The sequence below is a fragment of the Rhinolophus sinicus genome, linkage group LG11 (assembly GCF_036562045.2).
Source record: "Rhinolophus sinicus isolate RSC01 linkage group LG11, ASM3656204v1, whole genome shotgun sequence".
Taxonomy (NCBI): Eukaryota; Metazoa; Chordata; class Mammalia; order Chiroptera; family Rhinolophidae; genus Rhinolophus; species Rhinolophus sinicus.
Window position 1 is genome coordinate 15,096,743 of NC_133760.1, and position 12,346 is coordinate 15,109,088.

The 12,346-nt window shown below is 47.3% G+C and overlaps 1 protein-coding gene and 1 pseudogene across 5 annotated transcripts in view; one reads left to right on the forward strand and one right to left on the reverse strand.

Annotated features, from left to right (window-relative positions):
- WTIP (WT1 interacting protein) overlaps positions 1 to 12,346 on the reverse strand; it is a 29,773-nt gene extending 17,427 nt beyond the window's left edge. For 2 of the 5 annotated variants that reach the window (XM_074314409.1, XM_074314410.1), the window contains exons 1-2: positions 11,541 to 12,346; positions 6,141 to 6,242 (exon numbers count right to left, since the gene is read on the reverse strand). In XM_074314409.1, coding sequence (XP_074170510.1) covers positions 6,141 to 6,242; positions 11,541 to 12,210 — 772 coding nt within the window. In that variant the 5' untranslated portion in view covers positions 12,211 to 12,346. The remainder of the gene's footprint in view (positions 1 to 6,140; positions 6,243 to 11,540) is intronic. The other 3 variants (XM_074314412.1, XM_074314411.1, XM_019742641.2) reach the window with 3 other exon arrangements.
- LOC109453132 (histone H3.3A) lies at positions 694 to 7,185 on the forward strand (annotated as a pseudogene).

The window sequence follows — 12,346 nt, forward strand, 5'->3', positions numbered from 1 at the left end:
TTTTTAAAAATCACACTAGGAAAAAATATTCACAAACCACACATGTGAAAAGAACTTGTACTCAGAAGATATATATATTCTTTCCTACAACAATAAAGACAATTAACTTCCCATTAAAAAACTGGGCAAAACACTTGGACAGACTTCACAACAGAAGATACACATTTTCAAGAAGCAGATGAAAAGACGTTCAACCTCATCAGTCATCAGGGAAATGCAAATTAAAACCACAATGAGATATCACTTCACACAGACTAGAATGGCTAAAACTAAAAAGACCAAAGTACCAACTGTTGGCAAATATGTAGAATAACCCAACTCTCTTATATTTCTAGTAGGAGTATAAAATGGTACAAGCCCTTTAGAAAGCAGTTCAGCAGTTTCTTACGAAGTTAAACATACACTTAGCCTATGACCCAGAAATTCCACTTCTTGGAATTTACTCAAGAGAAATGAAAACATTTGTCCACAAATGACCTGTACAACAACATTCACAGCACAGTAAGAAAGGAGTAAGTTACTGATGCATGTAAGTAACAACATGGACTGAAAAAAAAAAAAAAAAAGGTATGCTTAGAAAAAAAAAAATCAACCACAAAAATAATATATACTATATGACTGCATTTATATGCAGCTCTAAGACAGACAAAACTAATCTATGGCGGTAGAAATCAGAACACTGGTTAGGTGAATATGGTGGGGGAGCATATGGGAAACAACTACAAAAGGGTAAGATAGAAGATTCTAGGGTGTTCAAATTTTTCTGTATCTTTGTTAGGGGTGTGAGTTATATAATTATAAACACTTATCCAAAATCTTTTAAGTATATACTTAAGATCTGTTTGCTGTACTATGTATAAATTTCACTCAATTAAAAAGAAGAACAAAGATAAACCTAGAACATTTTGTGCCACAGTACAGAAGTGCTCAAAAAACGACGGGGACATGTCAAAGGGCACAGAAGCCAACTGGAAGGGATTTCCTCTGCCCAAGGTTGAGACAATTTGTGCATCAAAAGGAATAATGACTGTATTGCAATACATTGCATGAATAAAAGTCTGTAAGTATGTAATACTCACAAAAGAAAAATATGTATTTTCCTCCATTTAAGTTTAAAACTTTCCTTAATATTTATATAAAGACACAAAGAACCCTAGAATAGCAAAAATAACCTTGAAAAAGATCAACAAAGTTAGAAAATTTTAACTACCTCCTATTTTAAGACTTGTAGTAATCAAGACAGCATAATATTGGAGTGAAGAGAAACAAAAAGATCAGACAAAAAGCTAGAAAGCTTTCAAACATTCCTTGGGGAAATGTACCTTCAACATACTAGGAGACCACAATGAATTCCCACAGACAGACTTCCACAACTGATAATTACCAAAGTCGTGAAAAAGCAAGGTATCATGACCAAGAGTGAGGAGAAACAATAAATAGAAGTAGGATTTCAAAAGGCATCAGATATTGGAATTATTAAATACAAAATACAGAATAGATGCACTTAACATGCTTATAAAATAAAAACAGATGTCTAAAACATGAGACTACAAAGATTTCTTGGACAGGACATTAAAAGCAATAACTATAAACAAATAAAAAAGATAAACTGTACTTTATTAAGAGTTGCTTTTCATCATAAGACTTCATTTCGAAAGTAATGAAACAAGAATAGGTTAAGAATTTACAGTGCATATATCCAACAAAGAACTTTTATCCAAGATGGGTAAAGAACTCCTACAAATCAACAAGAAAAAGTCAAACAACCTAATTTAAAAATGGGCAAAAGGGGCCGGCAATTTGGAAAAAAACTGACATCTCTACATTATTGAATATACCTGTCTCTGAATATGGTATATTTTTCTTGTCTTACTGCAATGACTAGGACCTCGAGTACAATTTTAAATAGAAGACATGATTGCAGGCATCATTGTATTCCTCATTTAAAGATCCATTTTCTCCTATTTCACCACTGAGTATGATGTTTTCATAGATTTTTAGTAACCAACTTTTATCAGCTTTAGAAGTTCCATTTTATTCTTAATTTGCTAAGAATTTCCATCATTAATGAATGTTGAATTTTACTGACTGTTTTATCTATACATATTGAGATGATTGTATAGTTTTTCTCCTCTAATTTTTTAATTAGGTGAATTACATTAATGAATTTTCTAATGTGAATCCACCCAAGCATTCTTCAGATAAACTCAACTTGGTCATAATATATTATCTTGATTATCCACGGCTGAATTCAGTTCCACAGGAAAAAAAAAAGGGAATAAATAAAATAAATAGTACAAGAAAAATTCCCAGAACTGGGGGGCAAATGTCCCGTCTAACAGGGCTCTGTGCGTGCCTAGACATCCAATGGCAAAAAGCCTACACCAAATATAAACTACTGTAAGTCAGGCTTCTGCACTGCACAACTTCAGAAGCAGCATTCCCACTGTACCTACGTAAATGTCACCCTCTGAAAGTGCACAGTACACAGCCATTTCCAGAGGCCATTATAGCCAGGATTTGTGTAACATGACAGCCTTCTTCCTGAGAGCTCCAAAAAATAAAAAACAAATCACACATACAATTGAGAACGAGAATGGCATCAGAATTTAACAGCAACAGTGGCTGCTGGGAGATAAAACAATGACTTAAAAATGCTGAGTTAAAATCATCTCCAATTTGGAAATCTATCCAGTCAAACTATAAATTAAGTGTGAGGTTGGCATAAAGGCCTTTTAGATATACCAGCATTCAGAAAATGTACCTCCCACATGCCCTTTCTTAAATAACTATAGTAAAATGGTGGAGTCATTTTGGTTGCTTCACAGGCTTGATTCCTCCCTTCTTTTCCAAGTTGTGTTCAGTATCCAATCTTACCTCAGACAGCAGGTGTGATTAAGGGAAACCTGAATCTACTCCCATTATCCATAGGTAGGTTTAATTAATACAAAGATAATGCCTCTTCCCTCACTACAGTATTGATTCAGAGACTCAGTCAATCAAATCATAGCCTTCCCCTCAGCCACAGGGATTGGTTCAGGAATGAATGTGTGAGATTATCTGGCCAATGACATATAAGGTGATATTTGCTAGATGTTTTCTGAAAAAGAAGTTTCCCCACTCCAAAAACGTGACCAGAAGAGATGCCCCCTCTTTCTCCAGACCAGTGATATGCCAATCGATGTCTCAAGCTGCCTCAGACATTTCACCACCCTAAGCGAAGTGGCTCTAAGGGTCAAGCCAAACCCAAGGGGAATCCAGCTAAGCTATTCATAAGGTCTGAACCACTAGATCAATCTCAGCCTGAAGCCAGCCCTATCTCTGGCCTCCCAATCCACTGGGTCAAGAAATATTCTTAGAGTTTGAGCCTCCTCAGTGGCTCCTCTGTTATATGCAGCTGAAAGCTTCCAGGAAATAGTGGATTCAATCTAGGGAGTGTACATGGGAAGGCACTAAGTGAGCCCTCCACAGGGATCTAGGGAACAACTGGCTCCGACTGACGAGAGGCCAGGGGCTCCCTGTGGGAACTTAATAGAATGCCTCATACAATAGAGCATTGGTGGGGGGTGGGGGGTGACTGAAGATATGATAAAGCAAGACAACACAAGTGGGGGAAAAGGTTAGTAAAGAAAGAACTCCAGAAAAAGATTACAGAAAAAGGGGGCGGGGGCAGAAATCACAGTTTAATTCTTGGCTCTGTAGTGAATAATATTTATATAGTCATGGTAATCTAAACCTGGCTTATTGACTTAACCACAACTTATGACATGAACACACTGAGAATATGGAAGGGAGAACAGGCAGTATAAGAACCTGTTCCTCATCTATCACAGCAACATAAAGTATGTCTAAAACATCAAAAAACATGCAGCCACTATGGGAAACAGTATGGAGATTCCTCAAAAAATTAAAAATAGAACTACCGTATGACCCAGCAATTCTACTTCTGGGTAAAATTTATCTGAAGAAAACTGAAAACACTAATTGGAAAAGATATATACATCTCTATGTTCATTGCAGCATTATTTACAATAGCCAAGATGGAAGGAATCTAAGTGTCCATTGACAGATGAATGGATAAAGAAAATGTGGTACATATATAAAACGGAATATTACACAGCAATAAAAAAGAATGAAATCTTGCCATTTGTGACACTATGGATGGACCTAGAGGGTATTATGCTAAGTGAAATAAGTCTGACAGAATGACAAATGCTGTATGATTTCACTTATATGTCTAACAAAACAAACAATACAAAACAGAAACAGACTCAATTGTGTTCGCAGCTTCCACTGGTAAGTAAGTGTGGCTAGTACAAGCAAACTGCCCATAAATCCACCAATGGTAAAGTACTGAGGAAGCAACTGGCTACAAAAGCAGCTAGCAAGAATGCGCCCTCTATTGGAGGGGTGAAAAAACCTCACCGTTACAGACCTGGTACTGTGGCACTCGCTGAATATTAGACATTACCAGAAGTCCACTGAACTTCTGATTCGCAAACATCCCTTCCAGCATCTGGTGCGAAACATTGCTCAGGAATTCAAAACAGATCTGCATTTCCTGAGTGCAGCTATTGGTGCTTTGCAGGAGGCAAGTGAGGCCTACCTGGTCGGCCTTTTTGAAGACACCAACCTGTATGCTATCCATGCCAAACGTCTAACTATTATGCCAAATAACATCCAGCTAGCACGCGGCATACGTGGAGAATGTGCTTAAGAATCTGCTATGACAGGAAACACTTCATTCTTTAAAAAAAAAAAAAATTCTCTTCATGTTATTTGTAGTTCTGAATGTTAGATTTTTTCCCCCATGGAGTCAAAAGGTACCTAAGTATATAACTGCAAGTGGAAAAACAGGGACAGAAAGCAGGAATTGGCAGTTTTCCCATTTTCATTTGTGTGTGATTTTTAATACAAATGCAGGGACATAAAGTATTAATGCTAGTCAATGTTTCAGTGAATAAGTTTCAGCAGTTCAACTTTATAATAACTATAAATAAAGCTGCTAAATTTTTCTGGACAATGCCAGCATTTCGGTTTTTTTAAAACAAGCAAATTTCTTACTGATGGGGGAATAAATAGAAACACTTATAGATACAGAGAACAAACTGAAGGTTGCCAGAGGGGAGGGAAGTAAGGGGAAGGGTGGAAAAGGTGAAGAGGAATAGGAGGTACAAACTTCCAGTTTAAAAAAAAAAAAAGTCACGGGGATGTAACGTACAACACAGGGAATATAGTCAATAATATCGTAATAACTTTGCACAGTGACAGATGATTAATAGACTTACTGTGGTGATCACATCATAACGTATATAAATGTCAAATCACTATGTTGTACTTTGGAGACAAATATAACATTGTATGCCAACTATACTTCAATAAAATTTTTATTTTTTTAAAAGAAACAGTAGTGCATGCTTGTTAGAGATATGGAGGTATCTTACTAGAAGAAATTGCTCAAAAATGTTCCATGGCCACCTCTGAGGAATGGGGCCAGTATTAGAAAGGAAACGTGTTTGTTTGTTTTTTTGCTGTTGCAAAAACAGCTTCTTAGAATGATTTGACTTAATACTGTGCAGGTATTATACTTTTATAAAATAAAATATTAAAACGTGTACTATAAATAAATGAAAAATGTCTGCTTCAGGGCAGTAGGAAAATCAAGAGTGAAGACTTATTAGGTTGGTTGGGTTATAGTTACTTTTTTCTTTCTATAACTTTGTCTAGGTTAAATGATAATATTTACAGTTTATGTTGTGTATAAAATCAGGACAAAAAATAAATTGCAAGGAGAAGAAATATTAGCCCCACGTCCAGGCAAGCAGAAGGCACGGCACCCAGGCAGCCGGGAGAGACTGGTATTCTCCACAGGACGGAGCCTCCAAAGCCCAGGGCCAGAGGGACAGCCTTTCCCAATCGCCAGCAAAAGGCTCCTCTCTGGCTCTATGCTTCCCTCTCCAAGGCCCAGTAGCTATTCCCAGAGGCCTGGGCCTCTCAAGCAGGCCAGGTCCAGAGAGAAAGAGGCCACAACTTAGCCTCCTCCACACCTCAGCCTGAGCCAGAGATGGGTGGTCCACCTGCCTGGCACTCAGGTGCGAGGGGGTCCATGGTGCATGAGGGACCAAGAAGCAGTTACCTACCACAGGAGTCACAGGTGAAGCAATCAGTGTGATATAGGCTCCCCATTGCCTGGCACGCTTGCCTTGCTCCATAGATGCCAAGCCCACACTTGATGCAAATGCCTATGGGAGGAGAGGCAGGAGAGAGCAGTGGTTAGCACCGTAACTGTGGACTTGGATGGACATAATTCAACTCCTAGTCCCAAGGCTGCCCAGCCGCCTGACCTTGGGCAAGTGAACTTCCCGAGCCTTCTATCACGCAGTTACAAATGGCTAACACGGGGACAAGGGCACCCACCACTTAGGGCTTGTTGCTGTGGTTTTCACAGAGCACCTGGCACAGTCACAGCTAACTGACGCTGTCCTCACCATCAAGATGATGACATGTTTAGTCATTCTGAACCCCTTCACCCATGACCTGCTCTCGGACTAAGGGAAAATTCTTTCACCTGTCTATGAACCAAAAAGAATGAGGGCCACACAGGCACAACCAGGGCCGTCACTGCCCCTTCCCAGCTCTACCATAAGGCTCATTTATTCTCCTGTCCGGTCAGCACACTGAGCGCTGGCTGCCACGTGCCCTGCACATTCAGGTGTAGGAGCTTCTGCAGTGCACCAGCCAACGCCCTCCCCCCTCAAGGAGCCTGTATTCCAATGGAGGGAGACAGACAACAACCGGTCAATAATATCTCAGGAGGAAACAAGTACTATGGAGGAAAATAAGGCTGATTAAAAGTACATCTGAGTGGGGCCAGCCTGGTGGCTCAAGCGGTTAGAGCTCCATGCTCCTAACTCTGAAGGCTGCCAGTTCGATTCCCACATGGGCCAGTGGGCTCTCAACCACAAGGTTGCCTGTTCAACTCCTCGAGTCCCGCAAGGGATGGTGGGCAGCGCCCCCTGCAACTAGCAACGGCAACTGGACCTGGAGCTGAGCTGTGCCCTCCACAACTAAGATTGAAAGGACAACAACTTGATTTGGAAAAAAGTCCTGGAAGTACACACTGTTCCCCAATAAAGTCCTGTTCCCCTTCCCCAATAAAATCTTAAAAAAAAAAAAAAAAAAAAAGTATGTTTGAGTGTGTTATGTTTAAATAGGGTGGGGTGATCAGAGAAGGCCATACTGACAAGCGGATCTTTGTGCAAAGGTCTTAAGAAATGAGGGAGGGAAGCTGCAGGCCTCTGGGATTACTGGGTGGAATCGGGGACACCCCTGGCAGCACAGGGTAGGGTGCTCAGCGGGCAGGGGAGGGATGGTCAGGAGAGGAGTGACCAGCAAAGTCAGGGCAAAGCCCAGCACTAGCTGTAAGGACTCCTTGACCAGCCCTCCTGGAGACCCAGCCCGTAGGCGGCCAGCCCAGGCATCAGAAGTCCCCTTCTCAGAGTTACCCAGGGTGTCTCAGGCCCCAGACGGCATGAAGACGCACTCCACCCGCCCTCTGACTCTGAAATCTTCTGGCTGTTCTAGGACATGCTGCCCTCACCCTCTCCTTGCTTTCAACCAGGTCTCTCTCCTTAACATTTAACTATGGTCAAGCCTCTTCCATCTTTAAAAAAAAAACCTCCTTCCCCATCCGCCACCCCATTTCCTAGAAAGAAAGCTTAGTCCACATTCAGTCATCTCCTAACTGTGCTAACCCATGGATTTCCTGTTCTGATCTTGCTAAAGGGGGACTTCTCTTTGGTTTCCAGGGTCTGACCTGCACCTGGCTTTCTGGTTCTCCCTTCCCAGCTCTGGTGGGTATTTCGCTACTCTGTCCTGGGTCACCCATGCCTGGTCTCCCAGGGGCAAGGAGGGCCAGTTCATTTGTCCTCAAACCCAGGCAGGAATGTAAAGGTTGCTAGTGGGGTTCCGAGCAAATAGAGAAGAAAGGCATGGCCACCAGAAATCACAGCCACGCCTCAGCTCCACTAATGGCTTCTGGGTGGGAATGCAGGCCCAGCTTGCTAAAGACTCTAATTGTTCAAGCAAACCTAGCTATCGAGGTTTGCATGTGAAATCTTTCCATACTGAAATGACTTGCTAACTTAAATGTTTTGAAAATGCAGAAGCCAAACCACCATGTCTGCAGGTCTCCCTCAAATGCAGACCAATCCCCTCAACTGCTCCCCCTGCTCAGGGCTCAGCCCCAGCCCGGACCTCTCTCATGAGTCACTGCTCCACCTCCCAGATGGCGCCAGACCATTCCAGGTCCAGAACAGGGGTACAGGCTCCCCACAAACTGTTCTTGCCTTTGGGCTTCTGCTCAGGAAACGGCACTCTTTTCAGCCAGGTTTCAGGGAGCATCCAGTCTACCCTCTCTCACCTCCAACTCCGAATCTCAGCTCCTCTGTGCCCTAATCTGGACTTCATTTCCTCCCCTCACTCCCACTGGCCTGATTCAGCATCATCAATTCTCATCCCAACAGTCATTTCAACAGCTTCCTTATGGTGTCCCAGCCTGGCCCCCAATAATCCACCCACAAAATTGCAGCCAGACTTATCTTTCTAAAGTGAAAATGATCTACTCTCACACCTTCACTCTTGTCCATCTACTTTGAAAACCTGGCCCGTCACTTCTCTAAGTTACGGGACAACATGGTGAAAAGAATCGAAAGAAGGTGGCTGCCTGGGGGAAGCAGGAAAGGAGGAGGATGGGCTATCACCTTGTATCATTGGGTTTTGGTTCTGTTTGATGCTTTTCTAAACATAGGCTTGCATCACCTTAATAAAAATACACTGAAGAAGGAGATCTAGGAGCATGAGGTACCTCGGAAACTCAGGGAGCAGAATACTTTGAGAGTTGATTCTACATGTAGGATGTAGCAGTGAGATCCAGACCAACCAACAAGGCCTGGCAAACACCCATGGGAGCTGGGGTTGGAGAGTCACCAGGGTCCTGTGCAGGAGCTGGGTCAGCCCAGTGAGAGGCGACAGCAGGAGCTGAGGGGAGATTAGAGACGGAGAAGCAAAGACGGTGCCAACCAGACTCCGGGATGAGCAGATGACATGAAAGGGCCGATGAGACCTTGTGGCCTTGTAGCTTCGGGGCTTTTTGTTTTTAATGAGCGATCCCTGTCCGTATTTACAACCAAAGGAAAAGAGCCAGTGGAAAGAGCAAAGCTGAAGATGGAGAAGGTGGGGTTGGAGATGGAAGGACCCTTGTCCTCACATCTAGATGTGGACGTGAGAGCCTGCGGGGAAGGAACAGAAAGCCACTGGGGAAGACAGCAATTGCTGACCCCCATTTCCTCAACAAAGTAGTCAGGGCAGGGCCAGAAGAGAGAGGAAGGGTATTAAGGGACTAAAGCTGGGAACTGACCAAGGCTTAGGGTGACGGATGGCACCATGGAGGCCAGGATCTGTCCCCTGACTTACAGCAGGAAAGGGGGCTGCACACTGACATGGACTCGGGGTTCTGCAGGGCAGACAGTGATCAGAGGAATCGCTGGTCTTGGTGAGACACAGGCCACAGTCAGAACTGAGCGGCAGCAAAAACAGGGTGTGGCTCTGGGAGTGGGTGGCTGGAGAGAAGGCAGAGAGGTCACCAAAGCGAAAGAGGTTCCGGAAGCCTGAGGCTGTTGGCTGGCGAAGGGCAGCGGAACTTGGTGAGGAGAGATGGGAAAGTTCCAAAAACATCAATGAATGGCAGAGGGACTAGGAGGTCAGCTGGTACCAAGGTCAAGGAGAGGAAGGGACGGCACAAAGAGGAAGACACACGCTGAGGATGAGCTTTGTCAGAAATCACGTGAGCTTAGGCTACCTGCAGACTTCCTTGTGTAAAATTTTGTATTGCTCAGGTTGCACTGTATGAAGTTGCCACTTTTATAGGTCAAATATCAGCAGTAAAATAGTAGCTCAAGCAAATGGTTGCCCATATTACCCACATTTTTTAAAATCAGGAAAACGTTGTCTAAATCTGGCTTCTCTTGAATAATCCAAAGATCTATCATCACTCCCCTCCCCCTCCCACGTGGCTCCAATGGGCAGGAACTGAGCAGAAGCTCCCTTTAGAAAGGAAGACCCACCACCGTCCCCTGTGGTCTCGTGCCATGGCCCCTTCACTTCTCCAATTACCTGCCTGTGTCTGGCCACCTCAGCTTCACACAAAAATGCCTGAGTAGCTGTGGAAGCCCACAGAATAAACCCTCACCCAGGTTCTGCAGTGTGTGGGACAGGAAAATGAACAGCTTCCTCTGGGAAGAGCAATGGAAAGTCTTTCTCTTCAGAAGACAGCCCCAGCGTCTGCCCCTGGCACCTGCCTGGCATGAGAGGCAACAGCTTCCTAATGCACCTCCCTGCTCCCAGGATGCTCCCAAGCCCTGTGACAGCAGCCACACCACAAATTCTCACCCTGACGCTCAGAGATGAGCCTGAATCCCTTCACCATTCCCCCTCCCAAAGGCAGGCTGACCCTTTGGCCTTCACACTCCTTTGATCACCTGACCCCTCCTGGGCTGCAACCCTGGAGAACTTATGTGGAACAATCCTCGTCCTTACTTGTCTCCTTTTGCCCACATTCTTCCCCCTGCTTGGAATGCCCCCATCTGGCCTGTCAAATACAGCCTCCTCCTCTCTCTAGATCCAGTTCCGGGCGGTCCTGAGCTGCTAGCTAGAATGAATGCATGGAAGATACAAACCCCAGGACAGCCTCAGTCCCAGGGAGGATAACCACCAGCGCCCTCCAAAGCCCCGTGCCTCAGCCTTCGTCACTTAGGGAGAGACGGAAGCCCCCTCCCCAGGCCTCCTCTCAGAACTTCAAGCTAAGAGTCCTAAGAGTTGTCCAAAGGACTTATAGGGATCGGGGGCCAGGGTGAGACTGGGAAACGCAATCTGTCAGAGACCGGTGGGCTTACAAATGCTGTCAAGCAGAATTCCCTTTTGAAACATACACAGCACAGCCCAGAGCCAGGACAGCCCAGTGTGACCGGCTTGGTCCCCTCCCCTTCAGGGTGGACTCCCCGTCCCTCACACACTCTACTTGCAGCAGCCACCATCACCAAAGCCTCAGGTCAGGCGCGGTCCGGTGGTACCTGGGCCGCTCCACCTCCCTGCTCCGTCCACACCCCAAACTGCAGAGGGAAAGGGGGAACACCGGGAGGGCGGCTCCCTACATAACTTCGGCCGACCACTGGTCACAGAGCATCAAGTAGGAGGCAAGTGCCAAGGGTTAAGAAGAAATTATCCGGAAATGGCTGGTTTTGCCTATTAACATGACTTTTTCTCCCAGTTCGGAACAGGGCATTGACCCCCTTTCTCAGAACCCCTTCTCCGGCCGGGAGACCGCGAGGTGAGGCCGGCGGCTCACACTCGCACACTCTCTGCGAAACACGCCGCCGGCTCCCCTTTTTCATCCCGGCCCCTCGACAACGCCCAGCCCCGGCCCAACCGAACAGTCCTCGGCCGAGCCGGCCGCCACCCGGAGGCCGTCCCGACCCGCTCACCGAAGTAGTCCCGCGCCGTGCGCGCCTCCAGCGCCCGCTCCAGCTCACGGGTCAGCGCTTCCAGCCGCCGCTCCGCCGCGCTCGGGCCGCCCTCTCGGCCGGGGGGCAGCTGGAGCGAAGGCAGGGAGAACGGGGCCGGCCCGGCAGGCTCGGGGGAGCGAGCCGGCGCGGGGCCGGCGCCGGGCAGGAGCAGGTCGGCGTAGGCGCCGGCCGAACCGCGGGAGCCGAGACTAGATACGCTGGAGCGGGCGCTGCCCACCGACGGCGGCCCGGGACCGGGGCGCGGGTCCGAGCGGCCGGAGCGCGGGCTGCCGTGGCGCTGGTCGTAGCCCAGGCTGATGCCGCTGGAGCGGGCGCTGCCGCCGCCGCCGCCGCCGTCGGAGCCTGCCAGGCTGGCCCGCGGGCTGCCCGCCGGCTGTGCGCTAAGCTCGGGGGCCGCCGCGCGCCGTGGGCCGCGCTCCCCACGGCTCAGTCCGTCCGCCCCGGCCTCAGGGACGCCGCCGCCGCCCTTCCCTCGGCGGCCCAGCGCCGGCGCCGCCTCATCTCCGGGCCCGGGCCGTGCCACCCGCCGACCCCGGCCCGGAGAGTCGCCGCCGGGCTGCAGCTCCCGCAGGGCCAGCCCGGCCAGGAGCAGAGCCGCCTCGTCCGCGGCCGCCCGGGAGCGCTGCATGGCCCGGCCCGCCGGCCCTCGCGCGTCACCTCCGCCTCGGCTTCCCGCCGCCACTCCGGCCGCGCCGCCGCATCGTCCGCCCGAACCCGGAGCCCGCCCCGGGACCCCTGGGCGCGGGGCGGGGCGGGGCCGGCGC